Source organism: Berghia stephanieae, chromosome 6 (genome assembly GCF_034508935.2).
Source record: "Berghia stephanieae isolate SIO BIC M18660-M18661 chromosome 6, UCSD_Bste_1.3, whole genome shotgun sequence".
NCBI classification, from domain to species: Eukaryota; Metazoa; Mollusca; class Gastropoda; order Nudibranchia; family Aeolidiidae; genus Berghia; species Berghia stephanieae.
In genome coordinates, this window is record NC_088365.1 from 52439616 (window position 1) to 52467201 (window position 27586).

General features: G+C 34.7%; 1 protein-coding gene across 7 annotated transcripts in view; it reads left to right on the forward strand.

The window, feature by feature from the left end:
- The first annotated feature begins 1051 nt into the window (after positions 1–1051).
- Positions 1052–27586, forward strand: part of LOC144975246 (uncharacterized) — a 78102-nt gene continuing 51567 nt past the window's right edge. For 4 of the 7 annotated variants that reach the window (XM_078919148.1, XM_078919150.1, XM_078919151.1 and 1 more), the window contains exons 1-21: positions 1058–1664; positions 2117–2203; positions 3545–3654; positions 4342–4461; positions 6115–6191; positions 6540–6677; positions 8151–8230; positions 8477–8642; positions 9709–9915; positions 11116–11277; positions 12078–12185; positions 12883–13054; positions 13855–13929; positions 14542–14694; positions 15928–16018; positions 16733–16841; positions 17749–17903; positions 20963–21013; positions 21860–21942; positions 24081–24158; positions 25151–25322. In XM_078919148.1, the coding sequence (XP_078775274.1) occupies positions 1232–1664; positions 2117–2203; positions 3545–3654; positions 4342–4461; positions 6115–6191; positions 6540–6677; positions 8151–8230; positions 8477–8642; positions 9709–9915; positions 11116–11277; positions 12078–12185; positions 12883–13054; positions 13855–13929; positions 14542–14694; positions 15928–16018; positions 16733–16841; positions 17749–17903; positions 20963–21013; positions 21860–21942; positions 24081–24158; positions 25151–25322 (2827 nt within the window). In that variant the 5' untranslated portion in view covers positions 1058–1231. Of the gene's footprint in view, positions 1665–2116; positions 2204–3544; positions 3655–4341; positions 4462–6114; positions 6192–6539; positions 6678–8150; positions 8231–8476; positions 8643–9708; positions 9916–11115; positions 11278–12077; positions 12186–12882; positions 13055–13854; positions 13930–14541; positions 14695–15927; positions 16019–16732; positions 16842–17748; positions 17904–20962; positions 21014–21859; positions 21943–24080; positions 24159–25150; positions 25323–27292; positions 27353–27586 lie in introns of all 7 variants that reach the window. The other 3 variants (XM_078919147.1, XM_078919149.1, XM_078919152.1) reach the window with 2 other exon arrangements.

Sequence of the window (27586 nt, forward strand, 5' to 3'; positions counted from 1 at the left end):
TTAAGCAAAACTAACAATGACAAAATATATATTAATTGCCATTCTCTTCATCCGTATATCTTAGTGAAGCAAAGCCTCTTCTTTTAGTGATAAAACTGATATGGTTTTAATTTATCCCAAGTAGGACCTCAGGGCGTGCATCGCCGTCTTGCCCTAATTATTTTAGCAGTGAAAGACAATAGTTAGTTGGGGAGGGAGGGTGGAGGGAGATTGGGGAGTGGTAACTAACTTTCTTCAAGGTACAACAGAGTATAGGATAAGGACAGGACGGCCAAACGAAGACTGGCTCATATAAACAAAAATACTTCCCCGCCACACCACACCCTCCGCTCATTGTCACCCCGCGCAGGCAACGGGGGAAAGATGAAACGTGCCGATTTGACGCCACCTTCGTGGAGCGACGCACGAGTCATCAAATATTAAATTCAAAACAAAAAGCAGTATGTGCTAAATTTTTAATTTTATCAAAATTTTAAAATTGAAGTTTTTTGTTTGGTTGACATGCTCATCTACGGAAAATATAGGGCGGCACAAAACAACTTCGCTCTATTGACCGACCGCCAGTGACCAAAAGCATAAAAATAAACAATTGCCCCGCCCCCCCCCCACCCCTTCCCCTCCTTAAAAAATCAAACACACACACACACACACGCGCGCGCGCGCGCACACACACACACAACCCCAAAAAACGAAAAGAAAACCAACCAAAAAACAATAAAATCAACAATAAAATAAAAACAAAACACACTAGCCTTTAAAAGCTAATTTTAAAATGTTTGTTTTTACTTTTGTGAATATTTCATAATTCTCCTAAAGATCTATATCTAGTTGTTTATTTTACATTTATCTATCTATTTATTATTATTATTATTTATTTTTTTTTGTTGATGTGTGGATGAATAAAGACCGACATACCGATAGATAGAGAGTCGGAAACAAACGCTCGTTCTTTTACACCCTAATAAGTTCCTAGGTATAAATCAAGGGAAAAAATATTCTGATAGAAAATTCTTTGCGTTACCGTAACATTTCCCGGCTAATGGAGCTCGTTGCTATCTATAAACAAACATGGCCGAATGAATGCTTAGGCTTCATTGAACATGGAGCCTGATCGCATCTCTTTAATTGTTTAAGGAAGCTCTACAGGGACAATAATTTTGATCTTTTCCCCATTATGTGTATACTTTGGTATTTCGACATGATTGTTTGACGTTTCAGATAAGATATTAAAATGGATTTAACGCTTCTCGATATCGGTGATGGCGGCAAGGGTAAATCACCTAGACATGGCGATAGAAGCGATGGTGAAGATTCGTATGGGAGTGTTGAAGGGGCTGGATTTGATACCAGGCGAAGCTTATCTGCAGATGATTCTGAATCTGATATTGAAGACTGTTACAATGACGAAGGGTTAGATTTACCTCTAGAAGACGGAGAATTGGCGGCAAAACTGAGTTTTGATCATCACGATGACAAGTTTTTGCAGCAAATCAAAGAGTCTATTGCTCAAAAACAAGAGGCTAGATCTGTTGGATCTGCTGGTAGTGGCTCGAACATTGAATCCCCACAAATCAAAACATCAGATCAGTACATGTCTGTCCCTTACGGTCTTATTCCAAGGGCAAGCTATGAGCATGGAAAAAGAAGCACGGATATCATGGGTGGTATGGATTTTTTTCTTCTTATGTTTTGTTATATTTTATACCCCCTGAACGTTTAAATATTAAAGTGCACATATTTGCAGGACTGATAACCGAATGTGATAATGGGCTTGTATTAACATTTTTGTTACGGACAATACCTATTAATATTTTCGTTGTTTTGAGGGTAGCCTATTTCCGTTACAAAATGAGCCCTTAGCAATTTGGGTTATCAGACTAGCGAATAAATAAACGTCAGTCTGATGGACATATAAATGGAGAAGTACATTTTTAATTTTTCTTTTTCGTTTGCATCGGCACATCAGATTATGCCCTTTAGAACTATTATTGTATATCATTATTGATGGCTTAATTGTCCATGAAGAATATAGATGGATTAAATATCACAATATTCCAAAAAATTGTAGTATTGTAGGTAATTGTCATATGATAAAATGTGAAATTTGTTCTTTCAGTTACCTACAACGCACGAATGAGACAATTTATAATCATCGACTCTAAAGGTGTAACAGCATGGAAACGAGATGCCGTTGATCACAGAGGTAACTTAGATCTTTTTTAAAATCCACTTTTATCATTTTTATTTTCTTTGAAAATATTTTCCTTCTACATCAGAGACTGAAAAGGTTAAAATAGTTAAACAGTCAAATTATCAACCATGTTCATAATAATAGAAAGGGGAGCAAACTAGATAATAACAGTTGAAACTGGCAATTGGAATTCTGCTTTATCGGAACAGCCACGTAATTGGAACAATCTTTGATTGAATTTTTTCTCAATATGTTTTATACTGAATAATTGGAATTCATGCTGGTCATTGGAATGAAATTTGTACTTCATTAATTGTTGTATGAATTTTTTTCCAAGTCATCAAGAAGATAAATTTCTTTATTGAGATGAGCAAACTGGAATGATCCTTTGTCGTCAAATGAACAAATACAGTGGAACTCGGATACAACATGGATAGTGGGACCAGCAATAATCCCTGTTGTATCCGAGTCCCATTATATCCATGCATAAGGAATTTGAAGGCAAGCTTTTCTGAGGGAAATTTTAAAAAACCCATTTTGAGTTACTTACCTAAATAAATCAATCAGACGACGTGAGTGTGACTTTAATTCCTATAACCCCCCCCCCCCCCCCCACCCCACACACACGCACACCCCTATCACCATGCCTCACTCCCTTCTCCACTTACTTCAGGACACAAGGCTGTTTAAACAATGCAACAATTAATTCTATCTTCAACCTTTCCTCTGCTTTCCACCCTTTCCACGGCCATGCATGATTTATATGAATTATACAGGCTGTAGAACGGGAATTTAACAATTTCCCGTTGTAGCCGAGCTACCGTTGCAACTGAGACCGTTATACACGAGCTTTAATGGCATTGGATCCATCACCCCAATCCCTTCTGTGTGTCATACGTTATACCCATTTGGCTGCCTTGGGATCAAGAAATGATCAATGTGAGCTCAATTGTGATATGAAATTGTCTAGTTGCTGCTGACAAGGTATGCCATAGAGGATACAGTTGCAGGGCATAATCCATTAACATTCTCAGTGCGTTTCACAAGGAATTCCTAGCCAAAACCTACCCACATCCAGGATGAGACATTGAAACTCTTTTACCGTATTCGATGCAGACATTGATGCCACTGGCGAGGTCTTCATTTTACACCTGAGTGCAGTGAAAGAAGAAATAAGTGAAGAACAAGGTCTCAACATTGTGAAGTCTACAGCAGGACTTAATCCAAGGACCTACTGGTATGAACGTGAGTGCCTTGCCATAAGATTACAAAGCTGCAAAACCATTAATGCCTACTGATTAATGATTCAAATTAATGGTTAATGATTAACAATTAATTATTATTTCTTTTCAGTAACCAGGGCACTTTCTTATCCAAAGTACGAGTATGGGTTGATCACAAACATGATCTATGCTAAGAAATACAATTGCTACTTTGTGCTCGGAAAAGATTTCTCTTTGAAGGTAAATCGATCAATTATCGTGTTCTTTGTAACCTTTTATATTTTGAAAATATAGTAGATAAGACATTGAAAGAATATCCCTTGTCAATTCTTACACAAGATTACAATAATGTAATCAATTTGTTTTGTTTTGGTTTTGCTGCTTGTTTCCTGTGATAGTGACACTGATGGCATTCCGCCAATTTATACAAAAAGCATGAATTAGGCGACTAGGATCATAATGTATTGTAAAATGCTTTGTGATTTAAAGCTCTACAAAAGTTTTTCAATACTGCTACAAAATACAAATAGTGCAGGAATTTACTTATGGAAAATAATAAGACTGGCAGAATAATTATACTTTTTTGTAATATTTACTATCATTTGATTGGTTAGTGAGAAGAAGCTCAAACTGACATCACTAGTCATAGGTTGGCCCTAATAACCAACTTTCAATATTGACTTTTGATATTCCTTACGACGTCATCAAAGCAACATTTGCCTTTCTGATTGAACCTTTTAAATCTTGTAAGAAACAAATCAAAGCAACTTTTGACTTTCTTGAACCCTTGGTTCACTGAGCAGAAGGGCAATGCCTTATCTACTCGGCCATCTTGTTGCCTAGCTACAAATGACTCTTGTAATAATATAATGACATAAGAATACTTTTCAAACCAGTTTTTTATTTCATTTGTTCTTTTCCCACCAGGTTTATAACAGAGACTTCTTTGAAACATGTTCTGTCAGCGCTGACCTCAGGTCTGTCTTGTTCATGCTGTTCAATCCAGTTAGAGACGAGTTAATCACTGGAGGAGTCGGTGGGACAAAGGTAATATTAATATTAGGGTAATTGTGACAAAGGTTATAGTTATGTCAAGGTAATTATGACAAAGGTAATATTTATGTCAGGGTACTTGTGACAAAGGTAATATTTATATCAGGGTAATTGTGACAAAGGTAATATTTATATCAGAGTAATTATGACAAAGGTAATATTTATATCAGGGTAATTATGACAAAGGTAATATTTTGATAAAATCGTCATATGATATCGTTTCACACCAGTGCTGGATCGATTTCACAACCTCTGAGCTGCAGGTTCTTAAGTCAGTGCCAGTGCATGTCTGTCTCAAGTTACATTCCAAGAGAATGTGTTATATAGTCTGTATTGTGTGTCCACACGTGTTCTATAGTCTGTGTTGGGTGTCCACACGTGTTCTATAGTCTGTGTTGGGTGTCCACACATGTTCTGTAGTCTGTATTGGGTGTCCACACGTGTTCTATAGTCTGTGTTGGGTGTCCACACATGTTCTGTAGTCTGTATTGGGTGTCCACATGTGTTCTATAGTCTGTATTGGGTGTCCACACATGTTCTATAGTCTGTATTGGGTGTCCACACATGTTCTATAGTCTGTATTGGGTGTCCACATGTGTTCTATAGTCTGTATTGGGTGTCCACACGTGTTCTATAGTCTGTATTGGTGTCCACACATGTTCTATAGTCTGTATTGGGTGTCCACACATGTTCTATAGTCTGTATTGGGTGTCCACACATGTTCTATAGTCTGTATTGGTGTCCACACGTATTGTGTGTCCACACGTATTGTGTGTCCACACGTATACTGAATGTCTGTGGAAAGTCACCTCTTTAGCATGTTCTGTTTTTATGCAAACAAAACAGACAGGGTAAATGTGACTCCTATAACAAAACGATACAAAAAATGACACTTTGGACTTTGGTCTAACTCAGGACAGCCACTCACAAAACACATGGAAAATGATAAAGTAAAGAAAAATACTGACATTTTAATCATGAAATAATTGACACTGGTCAAACAATCTTAAATATAAAGTTCTTGGAATTTAGACTGAGTTCCCAATGCTGCTGTGCTCGACCTTGGAGTGAGCGTTGGGAACAGCTCCAAAAATTCAATATTTGAGCTCAAAATCTCATTATCATCCCCCCCCCCACCCCCTCACCCCCCCCCCCCCTCCATCGACATCACCTGTATTATTTTTTTTTTCTAAATGTATTTTTTTTTCAAAAACAAAGATTGGTTTTTGAATTTAACGATGTGGCATCAAGATTTATCATCATTTTCAGAATAGAATTACGTATCAATATCTATTTTTTGTAAAAACCTGATGCTTGTTGGAGAGAAAAGAAATTTTTTAACTCCTAGGTTATCTTCTAAAAAGGATACAATGGCTGAATTGTCATTTTATGCTCTGTACACAGTGCTGTGCTATTGAAAAATCAAAAACGTCGATCTGCGTTTTTTGTAGTGTCTTTATGTTTTCATTGTTTTTTTGGTTGTTGTTGGCACAAGAAGGGTTTTGAGCCCAAAACTTCCGTGTTTGGTATTTTGTTCTTGTTTCACAATGTAATATTAATTACTTTTTACAGTCCACATCTTCTATCAGCTTGGTATCACTTGGACAAGGGGTAGAATAATTATTTTTTTATTATCAATTTGTCCAGGTGTGGAGATTTCATCAACAAAGTGGGAAATCCTACACAGAGTTGAAACCTCTTGCAAATTATGGACTTTCATTGAAGTGAGTTGATTGATAAAACTCATTGTCATTATTAATGTGACTTTCATTGAAGTGAGTCGATTAATAAAACTCATTGTCATTATTAATGTGACTTTCATTGAAGTGAGTCGATTAATAAAACTCATTGTCATTATTAATGTATTATGAACTGACTTATTTTGCCATAAGTATAAAATAGTATTTCCATTTTATCATCGTCATCATCAATATCATCATCATCATCATCATCATCATCATCATCATCATCATCACGACCACCATCATTATTGATAAAACACTGAGCCGAATCTATATTTATCAGCAAACTCAGTAAGAGATCAAATGTGTTTGTTTATCCTCTCGTCCCAGGTATGAGCTCCCCAATGTTGGTGGAAGCTGGGTGAAGCGTGTAGAATTAGATTACCACTTGGAGCATCTTTACTGTTGTAGTGACACAGACCTGCATGTCTATGATCTGGTGGGAAAATTGCTTTTTAAATTTGAAAGGTAAAAATTCTTCACTTTTGTAAAATTCTAAATTCCTAAAGGAGTCCTTTTTTTTATTCTCTATTGTCTTCTGGCACTTTTCTACTCACTTCATCTAAAGGAGTCCTTCAGGGCTTTTGGACCCGTCAAACCCGAGTTTATTCCATTTTCTATAGCGTGAAATGGACAATTACAATTGCTTGCGACCCTTATCTGTCGCAAAGTACTTTCTATCAGATCTAACAGACCTAGCTACCTGATCACTGCTGGTTGGACATTGGGGTCAGAAAAAAATATCTCTACTGATCTTTGTTCCTTTGTGTGTAAAGCGAGTGCTCTACCAACTGAACCATTGGGACCCCAAATTTCCCAACGTTGTTTAAAAAATACATTCATCGCAATACTGACTATATGGATAAATAGATGGATGTATTTCTGATATCTGATGGATGTATTTTTGATATCTGATGAATGTTTTTCTGATATCCGATGGATGTATTTCTGATATCTGATGAATGTTTTTCTGATATCCGATGGATGTATTTCTGATATCCGATGAATGTATTTCTGATATACGATGAATGTATTTTTGATATCTGTGTGAGTTTCAAATCATTCCCATGTTTTGTTTTTATTCTGTGCCAATTTTACACTATCAATATTATTTCAATAATCAGATAATAATAAAAATGATAATAATAATAATAATAATAATAATAATAATAATAATAATAATAATAATAATAATAATAATAATAATAATAATAATAATAATAATAATAATAATAATAATAATAACAAAAATCATAGTAATAACAAAAATAATAGTAGTAAATAAGTAAGGTATTGTTCTTTTTAAATTATATTTTGTTGTTGGCTGAAGAAGGGGTTTTCGCCCGAAACATTCCGTAATTTTCATTTTGCTCTTTTTTCTTTAAACTGATATATTTACTTTTGTTTATTAATTTTTCCAGTCCACAGTTTTCTAGCAACTTGATATTACTTTGTTTGAATTCAAGTGTTTATTAATTTTTCCAGTCCACAGTTTCCAGCAACTTGATATTACTTTGTTTGAATTCAAGTGTTTATTAATTTTTACAATCCACAGTTTCTAGCAACTTGATATTACTTTGTTTGAATTCAAGTGTTTATTAATTTTTACAATCCACAGTTTCTAGCAACTTGATATTACTTTGTTTGAATTCAAGTGTTTATTACTTTTTCCAGTCCACAGTTTCTAGCAACTTGATATTACTTTGTTTGAATTCAAGTGTTTATTAATTTTTACAGTCCACAGTTTCCAGCAACTTGATATTACTTTGTTTGAATTAAAGTGTTTATTAATTTTTCCAGTCCACAGTTTCCAGCAACTTGATATTACTTTGTTTGAATTCAAGTGTGTTGGTAACAACTAATTATTGGTCATCAAGGCGAATGTGTCTTTTTTTTAGGGTTTTTTTCCTGGATGATTTCACGATATTTTTTTTTACACAGAGCACACATGATGTCCATCACTGGATGCCGTTACTCTCGAAATGCAAGTGTCCTGGTGACATCATCCATAGATTGTGAAGGTACGTAACTCCAAAGGACTTAGTCTTGGCTTAAATTGTGTCCAATTGTCTCAAGGATAAACTTGATGCTCTCATTTTTTTTACCTATAAAAGCTGAGTCAAAACCCAAACTGAGGAATTCCACAACCTGTCTATTATTTATTTACTGCTTGCAAAAAAACTAGGTGTCATTGACCCAAGTTGATGAGTATTTTTAAAGACAAAGAAATGCAATTTAATAATTTTTTTTCTGTTTTCTTTTTTCAGTCAAAGTGTGGAGTTTGATGGGTGGTCTTGTTCACACGTTCCGTGGTCACTCCAGGGCTGTGACCAACCTGACCCTTCACCCCTACACATCTAGTATTGTCATCACGTGTTCCCTGGATGGCACAGTCCGACTGTGGTCATTGGACACCATGGACACACTCTATAGGTGGGACGCCATTCTGGACCAATGTCTACTCAATGTGCTCAAAGCACTTTACAAAGGGTCCTTAACAAAAGCAACACGTAACATGTAAAAAAACCAATAAACTTGAGCTTTTATATCGCGCACTATCCACTAAATGTGCTCAATGCGGTTTACAAAGGGCCCCTGACCAACAGCAAAATGTAACATTTAGAGCGAGACATGATGCCTGTTAGGCGATATAACAATTTTTTCTGACAGGGACAATGCTGCTAAACAGCTAGGCATCATGTCTCATTCTACACTTGCCTTATTATTATTATTATTATTATTATTATTATTATTATTATTATTATTATTATTATTATTATTATTATTATTATTATTATTATTATTATTATGGTGATGATGATGATAGTGATGATTATGATGATGATGATGATGATGATGATGATGATGGTGATGATGATGATGATGATGATGGTGATGATGATGTCTGTATCAGTCAAGTGTGTGTAGACTTCATGGTTTTTGTAATTAATTGATATTGTAACTAATAAACAACTAAGTCAAGAAAATGCTGCTTTTGGCCCGGCATGGATTATGGTCGGATAAAATTGATGTTAAAAAAGTAATAAAATGGGGTTGGGTGGTTTATAGCTGGTTGTGTCTATAGTCCAGGAAATTTGGTAGATGCTAACATTGGAGGTTTTGGTTTGAAATACGAGATGTGGATGAAGTTTGTGATTTATTGAGGAAAATAAATATCGAATCTTTGAGTGACAAAAGTAAACATTTTGACATTTCTGTTCATTTTTACGGAATTAATCCTATTTTGTATTGGTATTTTTATATAACATTTTGTACATGATATTGTAAACCATTTGGAAATGGTATTTTTATATAACATTTTGTACATGATATTGTAAACCATTTGGAAATGGTATTTTTATATAATATTTTGTACATGATATTGTCAGTCATTTTGTAATTTCATTAAGGGAAATTTTAAAATTTATATTTTCATCTATTATTTTTATTGTACTGAAACTTTGACTTGTAGATTTTGATTTTGTCCCCATTTCCCCAGTCTGGTCGTGTCCACCGATGGTGTCATGTGGATGGGCCTCACCGATGACAATCTGCTATTCCTGAGCACTCAAAGGGCGATAACTCTTTGGAATCTCAACTACAGCCTCCAGTTCTGGGCCATGGCCAGAAGCAAAGTCAATAAAATGTCCCTGGTGGGATGCAAGGGAAAGACAACCAGGTTGATGGCCATTCTGGATGACAACAGGTTTGTAGTTTGTTGGATTGGAATACAAAATGTTTAAAATAAACTATTTCTATCTCTGCAAGTCAATCTTAAAACAAAACTTTAACATTTCTATTTACAAATAGAAAGTAAAATGTTCGACCAATGTCACTATTTGAAGACTAGTTATTCGTAACTGTCATGTTGATGTTGGAAATGTCTAATACATTTTGTGATCTGCTGCCTCAAACTGTTCTCATGTCTGGATGAACTTGTCACTGGGAATTACATTGGATGCGTGACATTGTTAGATCTTGACAGGTTTTGACATGGAGGTCAGAGGTCCTGATATTTTAGTTGATAAGAGCACTCGATTCACACGCAAAGGGACTGAGATCGATCCTAGGTGAAGTTTAGATTTTTTTTTCAGACCCCCTTGTCTATCCAGCAGTGATTGGGTAGCTGGATCTGTTTGATCTGGTGGAAAGTACTTTGCGATAGACTAGCGTTCTATTGAAAGAGTGACAAGCCATTGCTATTGTCTGTTTCATGCTATAGAAACTGGCATAAACTCCGACTCCATCAGCTTAATGGCTCCAAAAGTCTATGAAGTTTTGAGATATCAGCAGTTGTAATTTGTTCTTAAATTGGCCCGTGTAATTTGGTTTATTATGCCGTTTCTTTGATTACATTTTATCACATTTTACTTGAGAAAAGATTTCGAAGGGTTAACTTTTGATATACATTTGTAACATTTGCATGTATTTATATGTTGATGATGTCCTGAATATTGGTATATGTGTACATCTAAATCTAATAATTATGGTCGTTCTCTAATTATTATTTTTGTAAAGTGGCTAGAGCTCATATTGCATGAGATGTTTTTGCTATTGAAATATACACTGTTATCATCATCATCATCATCATCATCATCATCATCATCATCATCATCATCATCATCATTATTATTATTATTATTATTTTTTATTATTATTATTATTATTATTATTATTATTATTATTATTATTATTATTATTATTATTATTATTATTATTATTATTATCATCATTATTATTATTATTAATATTATTATAATCATCATCATCATCATATTTATTATTATTATTATTGTTATTATTATTATTATTATTATTTTTATTATTATTATTATTATTATTATTATTATTATTATTATTATTTTTTTTTTTTTTTTTTTTATTATTCTATCAATGTACAATTCAGTGTCCGATTGATGGCAAGAAGCAACAACAAAAACCTGTGTACCGTGTTACCCCCACCAAGTATTTCACCTCTCCAGCGTGTGTTGAGTGTGTGTTACAGCCGAGAGTTTAACGTCATATTTATACTCATCAACCCTCACGAGATTTGGGTTTACACAACACGGTTTGTACATCTCCTTTACTTGTAATTTCCTGTCTTCTACGCCTTTGTAGTCTTGTGGTTTGACACTTGCCTTTAGATTGGAAGGCCTTGGGTTTGAATCCCACTCTGAGTCCTTATAAAAGGAGGTCCCATAAGGTCAGATGGTAGAGCACTGGCTTCAAACTCAAGGGAATTGAGATTGATCTCAAGTGAAGTTGATATTTCTGACCTCCCTGTCCACCCAGCAGTGATTGGGTAGCTGGGTCTGTTAGGTCTGGTGGAAAATACTTTGCAAAAGGCAAGCATCCGATCCAAAGGGTAGCAAGAAAATGCTCTTGCTCATTTCAGGTTACAGAAACTAGGATAATCTCTGACTCAAGAGGACTATTACTATTACTACTACTCACCAACTACTGTGGTGGATTTTTGTAATAAAAAAATCTATCAACAATTTCTTCCTTCGGATTTATATAAAATACCTAGGCTTGAAAGCTGCTTTGCTATGCCCAAGTACACATATTCACAGGTCTGATAACCAAACGCAATGAAGGGCTTGATTTATCATTGTTGTAAATGACAATATTTTGCTTTGGTTTTGAGAGTGTTTCCACGGCATTAATGAGTCAACTATATTCGTCATCAGGCCTGTAGATAAGCACATGTTGGGCAATAATTATTTAATTTTAGAAAAATACTCATTTTTTTACCTTACTCTTAATCCTTTTATCCCTCTGAAGAACAATTAAATGAAAAGGTTACAGTTCCTACTGTTTGGTTAATACATTCTATCAAGGTCATCAATTGTTATCTCCCTTTTCTAGAACGGACCCATCATGTCGAATTGCTGTGTGGGATGTGCTGGGAATGCAGACAATGGTCTCCTACTCTGGCCATGGGAGAGGAAACCAGGAAAGTTTTGACCCATCCAGGTAATGCACAATAACAGTTGATTTGAAAACAGAAGTAACCAAAAGTTTGTAGAAAATCAACTCTTTTTAACATTTATCTTGTAATTTCATTGGTGAAAGTGGGAAATGTCAAGATTTACTGCAGAAGTTTATCATAAGTTGTAAGTCATCTTCTGTGGATGAGTACTGGTATATTAAATATAACATTTATTGGTCAATAAGGATAATGGTAAAAATAATAATAATGATTACAATAGTAATAATAATGATAATGATATTAATAATAATAATGTATAATAATAATAATAATAATAATAATATAATAATAATAATAATAATGATAATGATAATGATAATAATAATAAATAATAATAATAATAATAATAATAATAATAATAATAATAATAATAATAATAATATAATAATGAGGAGATGATGATGATGATGATGATGATGATGATGATGATGATGATGATGATGATGATGATGATGATGATGATGATGATGATATTTATAACTTTGATTCTCCAGTGCAGAAATTAATTCTATGACATAGACATAGATTTAAATGTAAACAGTCAAGGTCACCCCGACATAATACCATTTTGAGATGTCTGGACACATTTCATTCGATGATTTGCTGTGACTGACTCTAAACCCAAATTTATTCAAGCTTTTAGTAAGGCATAACTTTATTCTGATTATTTATCTTCACCAGCATTTCAATCAACAAACCAGCGCCGACCCACAGAGCCACAGAAAATGGAGGCGGTAACGAAGCACTGGCCAATTGTTGTTGTGTCTCCATCCTCAATTCTACAGCCATTTTGTGGACAGAAGAAGGACCTTGTTGTCCCATCCGGGATTCCTACCTTCTAATGGGCCTTGAGGTGAGTCTGACTTTTCCAAAGATGTTGTTGAGATTCTATTGGGCCTTGAGGTGAGTCTGACTTTTCCAAAGATGTTGTTGAGATGAATACTAACCCAATGGATGTGGACGACTGTAAAATGGATTGGACACCTTCAACTTCAATAGTTCAAGTTACAACTTCGTGTGGCCAAAGATAATGGCGACTGTAAGTGTGGTGAGGACAGATGGACATGCCTAAGCCTTCATTTTGATCATTTATCTATTTTTTTGGTTGAACTTCATTTGGCCATTAATGCTTCAGATATTTTCTGGCAGGGAATTTTATTCCATTTTGTCTCCTTTGATTGTAGCCTATCGAGGTCTTCTTGAAGTATATCTGTAACCTTTTGAATTTCTCTATAGAGAAGGCTATCATCTGCAGAAAGTTGAATTTTTTTATCCTTTTGATACTTAACTTGGGGTATCATTAAGATATATCCTAAACAAAAAAGTGGGCCTAAAACTGTTCCCTTAGGTACACCTGACAGGACTGGAAGTGATGATGATTCTTTGGGATCGCATGCATCGAATGAAATGGTTTAATCCATGGATAGGGGTTGTTGAAATCACAGAATCATTATGTGATTTAAAGCTTGTGCTTTCAGTCCTTCTGTAAAAATAACTTTGAACGTTTTGGGCTTGAAGCCTTCTTCAGCAAACAACATAGGCAGGAGAAAAGATCTCGACTCGTGCAGTCAGGATAATGGAAGGTCATATTTGGTTATTGTTATTGGTAGATGCTTTATTTTGAATTGGTTGCTTTATTTTCCCACAACCCAGGACGGTCGCATCCTCTTCATGGATCCAGTGGTCAAAGGTCACAAGTATCTGGAATTCAAAACAGGAAAAGATCCGGTAAGTATGTCTCGTCCTACATGTAAAGGGTTGCTGTTGGCAAGGGCTATCACATCACAGGCATCTCATCCTACATGTAAAGGGTTGCTGTTGGTAAGGGCTATCACATCACAAGCAAAGGGACTAAGATTGATCCCAGGTGCAATCACATTTTTTCTGATTCCCCCTGTCTACCCAGCGGTGAATAGGGAGCTGGTTCTGTTAGATCAGGCAGAAGTACTTTGCATTAGACTCCAAAGGATAGCAAGCAATTGCTATTGAGTGTTTCATGCTATCGAAACTGGGATAAACGCCGGCTCCATGAGCCTAATGACTCTGAAGGAATTCTATTTTTGATACATAATTTGTACAGCAAGATAAGTTTTACAAAACAGCCTTAAGTTTTTTATAGTTAAACAAAGATTTTTATTCAAATTTTGTAATGTATCAAACAAAAGTGAAAAAGAGAAATACTCATTGAATCGTAAGGAATGTGAGAGGATTTTTCTGTAGTTGGTATGGAAAAGGTTAATAAGGCTGCTTGAGTGTCAGAGACTTCCATTCTCTGAAATATTTCAATCTATCCATCCTTCCCATAATCCCCCCACTCCCCCCCTCCCTTTCCCCCCAAAGGTTCTAGACATGATCCATGACATGGAGCACGGATGCCTGATGACTGTTCATAAACTGAAAGACATGATGCAGATTCTGGTTTGGTCCCTCCCTGACTTGGAGTTACAACATGAAGTCTATGCAGCCATGGATCTGAGGGCCTACGCACGCGTCGTAAGTCAAATTTTAAACACATAAAAACACATAAAAATAAATATGTCGCATGCACGTGTCGTAAGTCAAATTTTAAACACACAAAAACAAAAAGAGAAAAAGGAAAAAAAGAACCCACTAGAAGTTACTAATAGAAAAAAAACAAACAAGCAAAGAACAGAAAACTGTGCATCTGTTTGGTCTGTTGGGAAGACACTTGTCTTCAGATTGGAAGATCCAGGGTTTGAGTCCTGTTCGAGCAGCGCATAGTTGAAGTACTTGAAAAAAGCTCTTTACTGACATTCTCTCACAGTACTCAGGTATAAATGAGTACTTGGCCTTTAACTGCATTGTCTCTGTCGGAAAAGATTAATATATTGTCTAACAAGTGTTATGTCTCGTCCTACATGTTAATTGTTGCCGTCGGCTAAAGACACCTTGTAAAGTGATTTGAACATGTACAGTGGATTTTGTGCTTTATAATTGCTCATTTTTTATTATTTATTTTTTTCTTAAAGAGAAAAAGGAAAAAAAAATCTGAATAAAAAATAGAATAAAACAAACCATAGATACTTCAAAAAATAAAAAAATTATCAAATGTCTAGAATTTGTACAAACTACATACGAATGATGCAATTCGTCGTAATTTTCAGGGGAAAATGAAAGGATAAATCAATCAATTTTATAAAAGATAAAAAAAAATTAAAATAATATACTCCTTTTGCTTCAAAAACACCAAGATGACATCATACCTCAGGTTTGATAATAAATCAATGAAAATTGATTCGCTTCTTTATGTTGAATATTTGTAATATCATCCTGTGTGAAAACCAAACGTCTTGTGAATCCAAGTCTATTTCTAGGTTTTTGGTTTTCTGACTGATACACAGTATTGTATTAATTCTGTTGTTACCATCAAATGTTATCAGGTTAATAAAAAAAGGTCTGCACGTTCACAAATAACTTCATGAATGTTTTTCAAACACGAGTTTTTGCCATCGTTGATTCTGATAAAATAAGACTAAAACCTCTCATCCCTTTTCTCTTGATGTTACGTAAAATATTACCTTTATAGTTGTTTTTGTTGCTGTCTGAAGAAGGGCTTTGAACCTGAAACATTCCATATTAAGTTTTCTATTATCAATGATCATAAAAATGTTTAATTTTATTCTTTTGTTGTTGTTGTTGTAATTGTTGAATGAATTTTTGTTTGACATTTAAAAGCCGCCTCACTGTTGTTCTCTCCCCTGTCAGGGTTACACCTTAGTGACGGGACATGAGAGTGGTTCTATCATTTTTAACCTGTTAGAGATCACAAACGACCCTGGACTCAACAAAGGAAGAAGTGAGTAACATCAACTCTTGACTTTAGGCTATTCAAAAACTCTGGGAGTCCCAAAAGTGAGCTTTAGTCAAGAAATAAAGACATATAAATAGTTACTGTGCGGCTATGTGGTCTAGTAGTATGACTGCCTTCTCAGTGGAAGGTCTTGAGTTCGAGCTCCGAGTGGCGCACAGTTAAGTTCTTGGTAAATGCTCTTCACTCACATTTTTTCACTGTACTCAGGTTCGTATTGTCTCTGTCCGAAAAAAAAATGTAATATTGCCTAACAGGCATCATGTCTCATCAATTGTAGGCTGGGGACCCTTTGTAAAGCACTTTGAGCACTTTTAGTGGATATTGTGCTATATAAAAGCTTTAATTTTGAAATATAATCTTAGTGAGATGTCAGGGATGTCAAAATGAAACATAAAGAAAAGGGAGATAATTTTGTAGATTGACATGTAAACTAATTAGTGTAAATGTTGCTGATGAATATTCATCATAACAACGTCACTACCACATTATCTCATTCGTCTGTAGTGTTTAATTCATCCTGTTTTGTTGATAAAGGGGAAACCCGAAACGTCCATATGATCTGTTTTCGTATATTCACATTGTTGTTTCTTTGTAAACTAATCAGTGTATTGGGCAAGACATGTATATCAATTTATTTCATATTCTTTTTTATGTGCTCTGACCTTTGAACTGACATTTGATTCTCTCCCTTCCATCCAGCCTTCCCACTGTACGCTGACGTCATAGATGTTCACCACAAACCAGAACATCTGGCCCCAGTTATCGGTGTTGACGTCTGCCCTCACCAGAAAATATTCTGCTCTTGTAGGTAAGTGTGTATAGGGATAAAAGATTTACTGTAAAAAGTAATAAACAAAAATGAATATAAAACAGCTTCACCAAAGAACAAAATACCAAACATTGAACGTTTTGGGCTCAAAACCCTTTTTCAGCTAATAACATAAACAATAAAAACATAAATAAATCCATCACAAAAAAAGCCATATTGACAACAGAGATGTGTTTACTTAAATCTACATGAACTCAACAAATGACTAAAGAATAACCCAAAATGCCACGACTTTTTTATCACAAGCAATGATTCAAACTTTGGGTGTTTTTAAATAAATATGACGGGAGAAGCTTTATTTTGAGTAATGTCTTGACATCATCAGAGACAAACATACAAAACATTGTCATCGGTTGTACATATGTGACCTCACGTTACAAAACAGTATTATGTTGGAATGGATAGAGACTCAAAGAGTGAATTTAGCCTTGAAAAGAATACAAAGAACTTAAAATTTAGATATTCTGATCATTTCGATTTTACACACAATTTTCTCCCACAAATTCCTTCCAAAATAATACCAGATTGACGGGACAGGACACATATGTGCCCCACCATCTACAAGCAGTATTATGTCAGAATGACCTGGGTACTGGAACTTGAAATAATAGCCACAAATAAGAAATTTTGTGTTGATTTCCATTCCACGTCGATGAATTCAGTTGAAGCGTCTACCTTGCTTGACTATTGTTTTTGACTGGTGTAAATCTGAGAAATTAGATGTAAGCAAAAGATTCACCCTGACATAACACTGTCTTGAATCGGTGAGTCACATATGAATTGACTTGTTCATTTTATCATCTTGTCATTGGGATGTTGAATAATTCTGCGATTGGTAGAAAGCTGTAATTATTTAATAGATTTATTTTTAAAATTTTATCGCCAGCAATGACGGTGCTATCAAAATCTGGAACGAAGACGGTGCTTTGATGACAGAAATTATGCTTGACCCCTCGCTGACCTCTGTCTGCTTCTTAAACATCATGGGTGATCTTCTGGTGGGTTTCCAAAAACAGATATTCTACATCGACCATTCAAAGGGTGAGTACACGATCATTCAAAGGGTGAGTACACTATCATTCAAAGGGTGAGTACACTATCATTCAAAGGGTGAGTACACTATCATTCAAAGGGTGAGTACACGATCATTCAAAGGGTGAGTACACGATCATTCAAAGGGTGAGTACACGATCATTCAAAGGGTGAGTACACGATTACTTTTTAAATGGAATTAATTCATTGCTTGATGACAAACTTTTAATAAAAAGAAATAATGAATTGTATTGACACAACACATACTTATTTTCAGGTCTTATCACCCAAAGTGTTATCTCATTGTTGTCATGGATGTATTGTCTAATCAATACAAAATATTGTCCATTTCAACAATGTTAAGTAAGCCCATAATTACATTTGGTTATCAGACCTTCAAATAAGTGCACGTCTTCTAGACTGTATTATGGTCATTGCCAGGCAGAAGTGATTGGTCATTAAAATGTGCCAGATTGAAAAACAATAATTCATATGTTAAAGAGCGCAAAAGAAAAACAAGAAAAAAAAACCCCAAACCATCCCAAAAAATCAGTTTTCCTAGACTTGGGTGTTGAAGAGTATTGACCAGGACTTCGGTGTTGACTCATGCTGATTCCACTGTAATCACCATAATGTCTATTTATAGATTGATAAAGGAAACACATGACGATTGTTTACATTCCAAAGACATGCAATATCAAACTCAAAGCAAAACAAATGCTTTCCACGTTGTTGATTTTAAAGTTTACCACTATAAAACCCAAAAATAATATTGAAGAATGCTCATTACCACTATGAAACCCAAAGATAATATTGAAGAATGCTCATTACCACTATAAAACCCAAAGATAATATTGAAGAATGCTCATTATCACTATAAAACCCACAAATAATATTGAAGAATGCTCATTACCACTATGAAACCCAAAGATAATATTGAAGAATGCTCATTACCACTATAAAACCCAAAGATAATATTGAAGAATGCTCATTACCACTATAAAACCCAAAGATAATATTGAACAATGCTCATTACCACTATAAAACCCAAAGATAATATTGAAGAATGCTCATTACCACTATAAAACCCACAAATAATATTGTAGAATGCTCATTACCACTATGAAACCCAAAAATAATATTGAAGAATGCTCATTACCACTATAGAACCCAATGATAATATTGAAGAATGCTCATTACCACTATAAAACCCAAAAATAATATTGAAGAATGCTCATTACCACTATGAAACCCAAAAATAATATTGTAGGATGCTCATTACCACTAAGAAACCCAAAAATGATATTGAACAATGCTCATTGCCACAATGAAACCCAAAAATAATATTGAAGAATGATCATTACCAACCCAAAAATAATATTGAAGAATGCTCATTGCCTCTATAAAACCCAAAGATAATATTGAAGAATGCTCATTACCACTATAAAACCCAAAGACAATATTGAAGAATGCTCATTACCACTATAAAACCCAAAGATAATATTGAAGAATGCTCATTACCACTATGAAACCCAAAGGTGATATTGAAGAATTCTCATTGCATCTATAAAACCCAAAGATAATATTGAAGAATGCTCATTACCACTATAAAACCCAAAAATATTATTGAAGAATGCTCATTACCACTATAAAATCCAAAGATGATATTGAAGAATGCTCATTACCACTATAAAACCCAAAGATGATATTGAAGAATGCTCATTACCACTATAAAACCCAAAAAATAATATTGAAGGATGCTCATTACCACTATAAAACCCAAAGATGATATTGAAGAATGCTCATTACCACTATAAAACCCAAAAATAATATTGAAGAATGCTCATTACCACCATGAAACCCAAAAATAATATTGAAGAATGCTCATTACCACTATGAAACCCAAAAATAATATTGTAGAATGCTCATTACCACTAAGAAACCCAAAAATGATATTGAAGAATGCTCATTGCCACAATGAAACCCAAAAATAATATTGTAGAATGATCATTACCACTATAAAACCCAAAAATAATATTGAAGAATGCTCATTACCACTATAAAACCCAAAGATGATATTGAAGAATGCTCATTACCACTATAAAACCCAAAAATAATATGGAAGAATGCTCATTACCACTATGAAACCCAAAAATAATATTGTAGAATGCTCATTACCACTAAGAAACCCAAAAATGATATTGAAGAATGCTCATTGCCACAACGAAACCCAAAATAATTATTGAAGAATGATCATTACCAACCCAAAAATAATATTGAAGAATGCTCATTGCCTCTATAAAACCCAAAGATAATATTGAAGAATGCTCATTACCACTATAAAACCCAAAGATAATATTGAAGAATGCTCATTACCACTATAAAACCCAAAGATAATATTGAAGAATGCTCATTACCACTAAGAAACCCAAAAATGATATTGAAATTGAAGAATGCTCATTGCCACAATGAAACCCAAAAATAATATTGAAGAATGATCATTACCACTATAAAACCCAAAAATAATATTGAAGAATGCTCATTACCACTATAAAACCCAAAGATGATATTGAAGAATGCTCATTACCACTATAAAACCCAAAAATAATATTGAAGAATGCTCATTACCACTATGAAACCCAAAAATAATATTGAAGAATGCTCATTACCACTAAGAAACCCAATAATAATATTGAAGAATGCTCATTACCACTATAAAACCCAAAGATAATATTGAAGAATGATCATTACCAACCCAAAAATAATATTGAAGAATGCTCATTGCCTCTATAAAACTCAAAGATAATATTGAAGAATGCTCATTACCACTATAAAACCCAAAGATAATATTGAAGAATGCTCATTACCACTATAAAACCCAAAGATAATATTGAAGAATGCTCATTACCACTATAAAACCCAAAGATGATATTGAAGAATTCTCATTGCATCTATAAAACCCAAAGATAATATTGAAGAATGCTCATTGCATCTATAAAACCCAAAGATAATATTGAAGAATGTTCATTGATCGAAGTATTCAAGAAATAACTTGTTTTTTTCCCCAGTTTGTCCTCAGTTGACAGTGCCCGAGTCAGACGTGGATGCTTTTGACAAAGGTAAACAAGACAGGCTTGAACGAGACAATGGAGGGAGTTGATAAATTCTATATAGATGATATGGTGATTTATTTTTTAAAAAAATGAAAATCCATCAACTGAAGTAGCTCCATTAAAGCTGGATATAAATTAGATATAACAAATCAGTGAAATGCTTTTGATACTTTACAGAAATGAGGACTTTTGAAGGCCATGCTTTTTGAATTATTTTGACAAAATATTTGTCCTCCAACTCCAAGACCAATGGAGGTGACTAGAATTGAAGGGAATTTAATTTTTTTAAAATTATGTGGATGATTATAATTTGAAATAAATTTGTTACTGCATCCTGTCAAATCTGAATTGTAAATGACTCAGGTGTTAATGAGTACCTGACTTAAGACGGTATTGTATCAGTGTTAGTACAAAAATGGCGCAGTACAAAAACAGCGCCTAACAGTTGACAAGTGCTGTATGAAATGGAGTTATGATCCAGTGTGTCCGTCTGGGGAAGTAACTAAAACATTGAAGATCTCATTAAGCCTGGTAGATCTGTGGAAATGCGTTAAATAAATATTTATTTTTATTTACAATTCTTTCATAGTTGATGTTGAAATTTGAAATGCTTTTCTTTTCTACATTCAATGTGTAAAAAGTTATGTATTTATGTTTTCATTGTTTTTTGTTGTTGGCTGAAGAAGGGTTTTGAGCCCAAAACGTTCTGTGGTTGTTTTTTTGCTCTATTTTTTAAAGCTGTTTTATTCATGTTTGTTTATTACTTTTTGCAGTCCACAGCTTCTAACAGCTTTGTATGACTTTGACTTATATTTTATATGTGACATCTGTTATTGTTGTTCTGTTCTACAGAATCGTTTATATGTGAAGACCCAGCTGTCCTGTATGAAGGGGTCACTCCAAATCCTGACCCAATCACTCTGGACAATTATCTTGTAAGGAACATTCAATTTAGAAAATTTCATCTTTCTTATTCGTGGGATTTACAAACCTGTTTTTAACATACATTTTTGTTTATTTGTTACCTTTAACTTCCTTGTGCGGCGATGTGGTCTAGTGGTGTGACATTCGCTTTCAGATCGGAAGATCAGGGTTTGAGTCCCACTCTGAGCGGGGCAAAGTTGAACCTTGCAAAAGGCACTTTACTTACATTCTCTCATCATACTCAGGTGTAAAATGAGTACCTGGCTGTTAACAGCTCTGCCTATGTCAGAAAAAATTATAATATCACCTAACACCTGTCCTATCTCATCCTACATATTAAGTGTTGCTGTTGGTGAGGGAACCCTTGTAAAGCGATTTGAGCACGTTTAGTGGATATGTGCTAATGATTGTTCAATTTTAAGAAAAATAATTTTTCTTTTTTATTTCCACGAAATTCATCAGGATAGAAATATTGGGATTGGGTGTAAAAAGATATTTTAAACATTTTTGTAGTCGGAAATAAACTCACTTGGTCAACATGGACATACTTGTTGACATCAGACATCGTGTTTGATGGATTATCTGTATTCCTTCATAGAACACCCAGGCGACTGTTACTATTGATGCTGTAGTGAAACGTGTCATAAATAAACCCAACTTATCATTGTATTCCAAGAGCAATGAATTTAAAAACATTTTTCAAAATCCGACAAAACAACTAAATTTTCATTCTTGGTTTTTAAATGGAGGAATAGATAAGAGTTTCTAAAAAGAAAGAAAAGATAATGTAATTTTATAAAGAGCATCTTAACTTTATTTGTTTTGGTGGCAAGGTGGCCAAGGGGATTACGCATTGCACTTATACTTTGAGGTTCCAGGTTTTAGCCCTACTGTCAACTCCTTGTCTGTTTTTATAAGCATGGAAATTTAGCCCCTATTGCTCTCTGTTTGAAATACTGCAATGCGGTTGACACCAGGGTAATGGATGGAAAGTACATACACATTGAAGTTGGTATGAGACAAACTTTGATTATCAACTTCCTGTCTTATCAGGGGACATAATCCATAATCATCATATACAAACAATTTCAACTATGATTATGTCCCTTGGACTAAAAAACTACAATGACGTAAGGTGGCCTATTAACAAGATATGAAGTGAGTAGAAAAGTGCCAGAAGACAATAGAGAATAAAAATTTTTTTCGCGGCGGTGGTGGGGTTTGAACCTGCGACCTTATTGGTACGACAACTCCGCCTGGCAGGTGAGAGCGTGGCTCTACCGTGTGAGCTATCCACGAACACAATAAAATATTCGTTTCAAACTCAAAGTCATTTCTAGATCCCTCTCTCACCCACTTCTTGAGACCGCCGATTCGTTCACCACCATCGCGAAGTAATTTTGACCAGCAGTTAAGCTTAATAGCCAATATTCTCATCACAAACATATAACATAGAAACGATTGAGACATTGAGTATGCTCCGGTGTATGGGGTGAATTTTTAATTTCAGAAAAGTGAGTGGAGCAGGCACTTATGTTGGTAACAACAAGATATGAAGTGAGTAGAAAAGTGCCAGAAGACAATAGAGAATAAAATTTTTTTTCGCGGCGGTGGTGGGGTTTGAACCTGCGACCTTATTGGTACGACAACTCCGCCTGGCAGGTGAGAGCGTGGCTCTACCGTGTGAGCTATCCACGAACACAATAAAATATTCGTTTCAAACTCAAAGTCATTTCTAGATCCCTCTCTCACCCACTTCTTGAGACCGCCGATTCTTTCACCACCATCGCGAAGTAATTTTGACCAGCAGTTAAGCTTAATAGCCAATATTCTCATCACAAACATATAACATAGAAACGATTGAGACATTGAGTATGCTCCGGTGTATGGGGTGAATTTTTAATTCAGAAAAGTGAGTGGAGCAGGCACTTATGTTGGTAACAACAAGATATGAAGTGAGTAGAAAAGTGCCAGAAGACAATAGAGAATAAAAATTTTTTCTATTCTATTACAGCCAGGATTATTTTTGGTCATTTATTAGGATTGACCGTATGGACAATTTTCCCTGTGGCAGAATTAAAAGGAATTTATTTATTTATTCATTTTTTATTTTGTTTTGATTTTCCCATTTTCTTTCCTTTTTCCTCAGGTGCCATTCGACATAGAGTTTTCCAAAGATTTCCTGGAGGGAAAAGTCAAGCTGGAGCCAGAGCCTGTGAAAGAAGAAGTAAATTGTTTTCCACAGTCCAGAACTTTATTGTGTGACCTGTCACATTAAACTAGTGTTATATGGGGGTGGAGCAGGTGGTGGAAATTGACTTGAAGATTGAAATGATCGGGTTGATATTTTGCTCCTTAACCAGTCAACTGTCGTCCTCTGGAAAATCACGCATTTGAAAAGTTGGCCAGAAAACTCGTCCTTCAAATATCGATCAACGTACATGATTCTCATCTTGTCAAAAGCTCTCAAACCTGGGACATTGCAAAGTCTTCAAGGAAATCCCAGGTTTGAGAGTTTTTGCCAAGATGAGGGTCATTTTCATCGATTGATATTTGAAGGACGTGTTTTCTGGCCAAATTTTCAAATACTTGTTTTTCCAGAGTGCGACAGTAAACCGGTGAAGGAGCCATTTTGGTTTCTCTTCGATACAAGAAATAAACTCAAGCCACATCTCATAGTCTTTGGCTGTAAATCCAGTCTGTCAGTCAAAGTCATTCTAAGGCTGCTACAAGTTGTGGACTGTAAAAGTAAGAAACACAAATGAATATAACATTTTGAAAAAAGAACAGAATACCAAATATGGAATGTTTTGGGCTCAAAACCCTTCTTCAGTCAACAGCAAAAAAAAAACAATACATGCATAAATACATAACTTAAAAACCAGATCGACAGCAGTGAATGGACACAAACATGGATATAAATTGGGTTTTTTATTTTGTCAGAACAATGTGTGCAGTTAGATGATGATGATGATAATAATGATAATAAGTATTTTAAAAAATGGCCAATTTGTGTTTAATTACATTAAATGAACGCTTTGAACTCCTTCATGTCCTAGCTATGGCAACAACACTTTGTTTTCAAGAAGTTTTTTAATTAAAGGTCTTTATGCAATTGTCACTTGGGACCAAAAAGTTCGTATCTCTATGAAATGTTCATTGCAGTTGGCATGTCTGGTGTGGATTTGTAGGTAAGAATTTCCACTTGTTTTTCCACAGGAATCCGATGAGGAGTCTGAAGCATCCATGGCGCCTACGGACATCTACCTGTCTCCTGTCTCAACTCCCCGTAGTGATCTCTCTCAGATTGACCTTACCTTAGGGTCAGAGGTCAGCAAATATGACCTTTTGAAACAGATGAAAAAGACTCTAGCCCATCTAGACGAGAAAGGTAAATTATTTCTAAAATTTTAAGATTTAAAAACCATTTAAATAAAAAATAAATAAATTAAAAACCAAAACAAATAAAAAGAAACTAAAATATGCTTATAAAAACAAAGAAATTATTTAAAAATAGATAAAAACTTGAAAAAAACAACTCAATTGAGCAATGTATCTCGTATCAAATTTCTTTTAATGTCCCTCATGAAATTTCCACATCATTGGGTTTTAAAATATTATAGATTTTAGAATAATATCAGGAAATGATGCAATAAAACACCGTTTAATTTCACAACGACTTTTAGTATTGGTAGACGACCTGTGTTGATTACTCCACAAGAAAGAGTTGAATGGCAATGAATTAATTCATATTTTATACCCTTTTCTGTAGACGGATCAAACGATTTAAGGGACGCACCTGATGGGTCTTTCAAACGGTCGTAAAAATGGGAAACGAAGATTTATGTTTTGATTTCCTCCAAGGCAAATTGCTGGCCTAGTATTTGTGGAGAGATCTGACCTGGTCTGGCAAAACCAATTTGTTTCTTGTTGTGATTTTTGGTCATAATGTTTACATATTGGGCACATCCAGTGTGAACATTTGTCTGGATTTATCATATAGAAGACAGCGGATTAGTATTAATTCAAAAAGTAAACAAACAACAACAACAACAACAACAACAACAACAACAACAACAACAAAAACAACAACAACAAAAACAACAGCAACAGCAATTGAGCTTTATTTAGCTTTTTTAAATAGCGCAATAAACACTTAACATGCTCAAAGCGCTTTACAAGGGATCCCTGACCAACACGTAACATGTAGAATGGGACATGATGCCAGTTGGGCCATATTACAATTTTTTTCCGACAGAGACAGCGCTGTTCACGGCCAGGTACTCATTTTACACTTGAGTACGGTGAGAGAATATGAGTAAAGAGCCTTTTCCAAGGACTCAACTATGCACGGCTTGAACCCAGGACCTTCCGATCCGAAAGCGAGTATCATACTACAAGACCACATAGCCACACAAACAAAAACAACAACAACAACAAAAACTACAAAAACAACAAAAACGACAATGCTTTAGTCAGACTCATATTGGAATACACGCTAGTAGGAAATTGAACAAGTTCAAAGGGCAGCTGCGGGGTGCTGCGAGGTTTGTCACCAACAGTTACTTGCAAGAACCAGGATGTGTTACTGACGCTCTGAAATTGCTGCAGTGGAAAACGCTGGAGTTTAGGCGGACAGAAAAAGGCCTCCAACTTCTCCACAGAACAGTACATTCCAACAAAACAGCAGTAACTCTACCACAGTATTTCACAAAACAACACTGTACATTCACAAGAAATTATCATAGCAGTAAGTTCATATTTCCAACACACAGAACAGTACATTCCAACAAAACAGCTGGAACTCTACCACGATATTTCACAAAAAACAACACTGTACATCCACAAGAAATTATCATAGCAGTAAGTTCACATTTCCAACACACACAGAAACCAACACATAAAAAAACAGTTTCTTCCCAAGAACCATCAAGAAATGGAACACTCTCCTACCAGAAATCCTAGATGTTACCAACAACTAAAAATTTGATCAACTATTAAACATTTATCTTTTAACTCAATAACACAATAATGGAGAAAGTCTCCACACAATTGTATAAAATCTTCAGTGAATGGTAATTCTCCTTTTGCTGGTAAATAATAATGGGAAATTGAATGTAAGCTTCAATTTAACGTACGAAAACAGATAAAATGCACATTTCGGTATTCCCCTTTATTAACAAAACAGGATGAATGAAACACAACAGACGAATGAGATAATGTGGTAGTGGCGTTGTATATATGAATAAACCAGATAAAGACATTGAAGAGCACAGTATGATAATGAATGCGTTCTATTGATTTACACACCTATAACCTTTCACACTCCATCAAAACATAACAAAGAATCCTTTCCTTCAGACCAATCCGGGGACGAAGACATGAGGCACCAACTAGCCCTGGACAATACGCATAGAAATGGTATCATGGATAGAAATAGAATAGACCCATTAGTATTTAGTTTATCGTTTCTATTTATTTATTGTCATCAATTTTAGTTCACAGACACCTTATTATTTTTGCTGTTGTGTTCTTTTTATTTACCTAAATATTTTAACATCATAAAAGTATTTTATACTTTAAAAATAATTTCGTGTCGAGTCTTTCTTACATTTCATGTTAATTTAATGACAACGGTTTTTTATTGTCAAATTC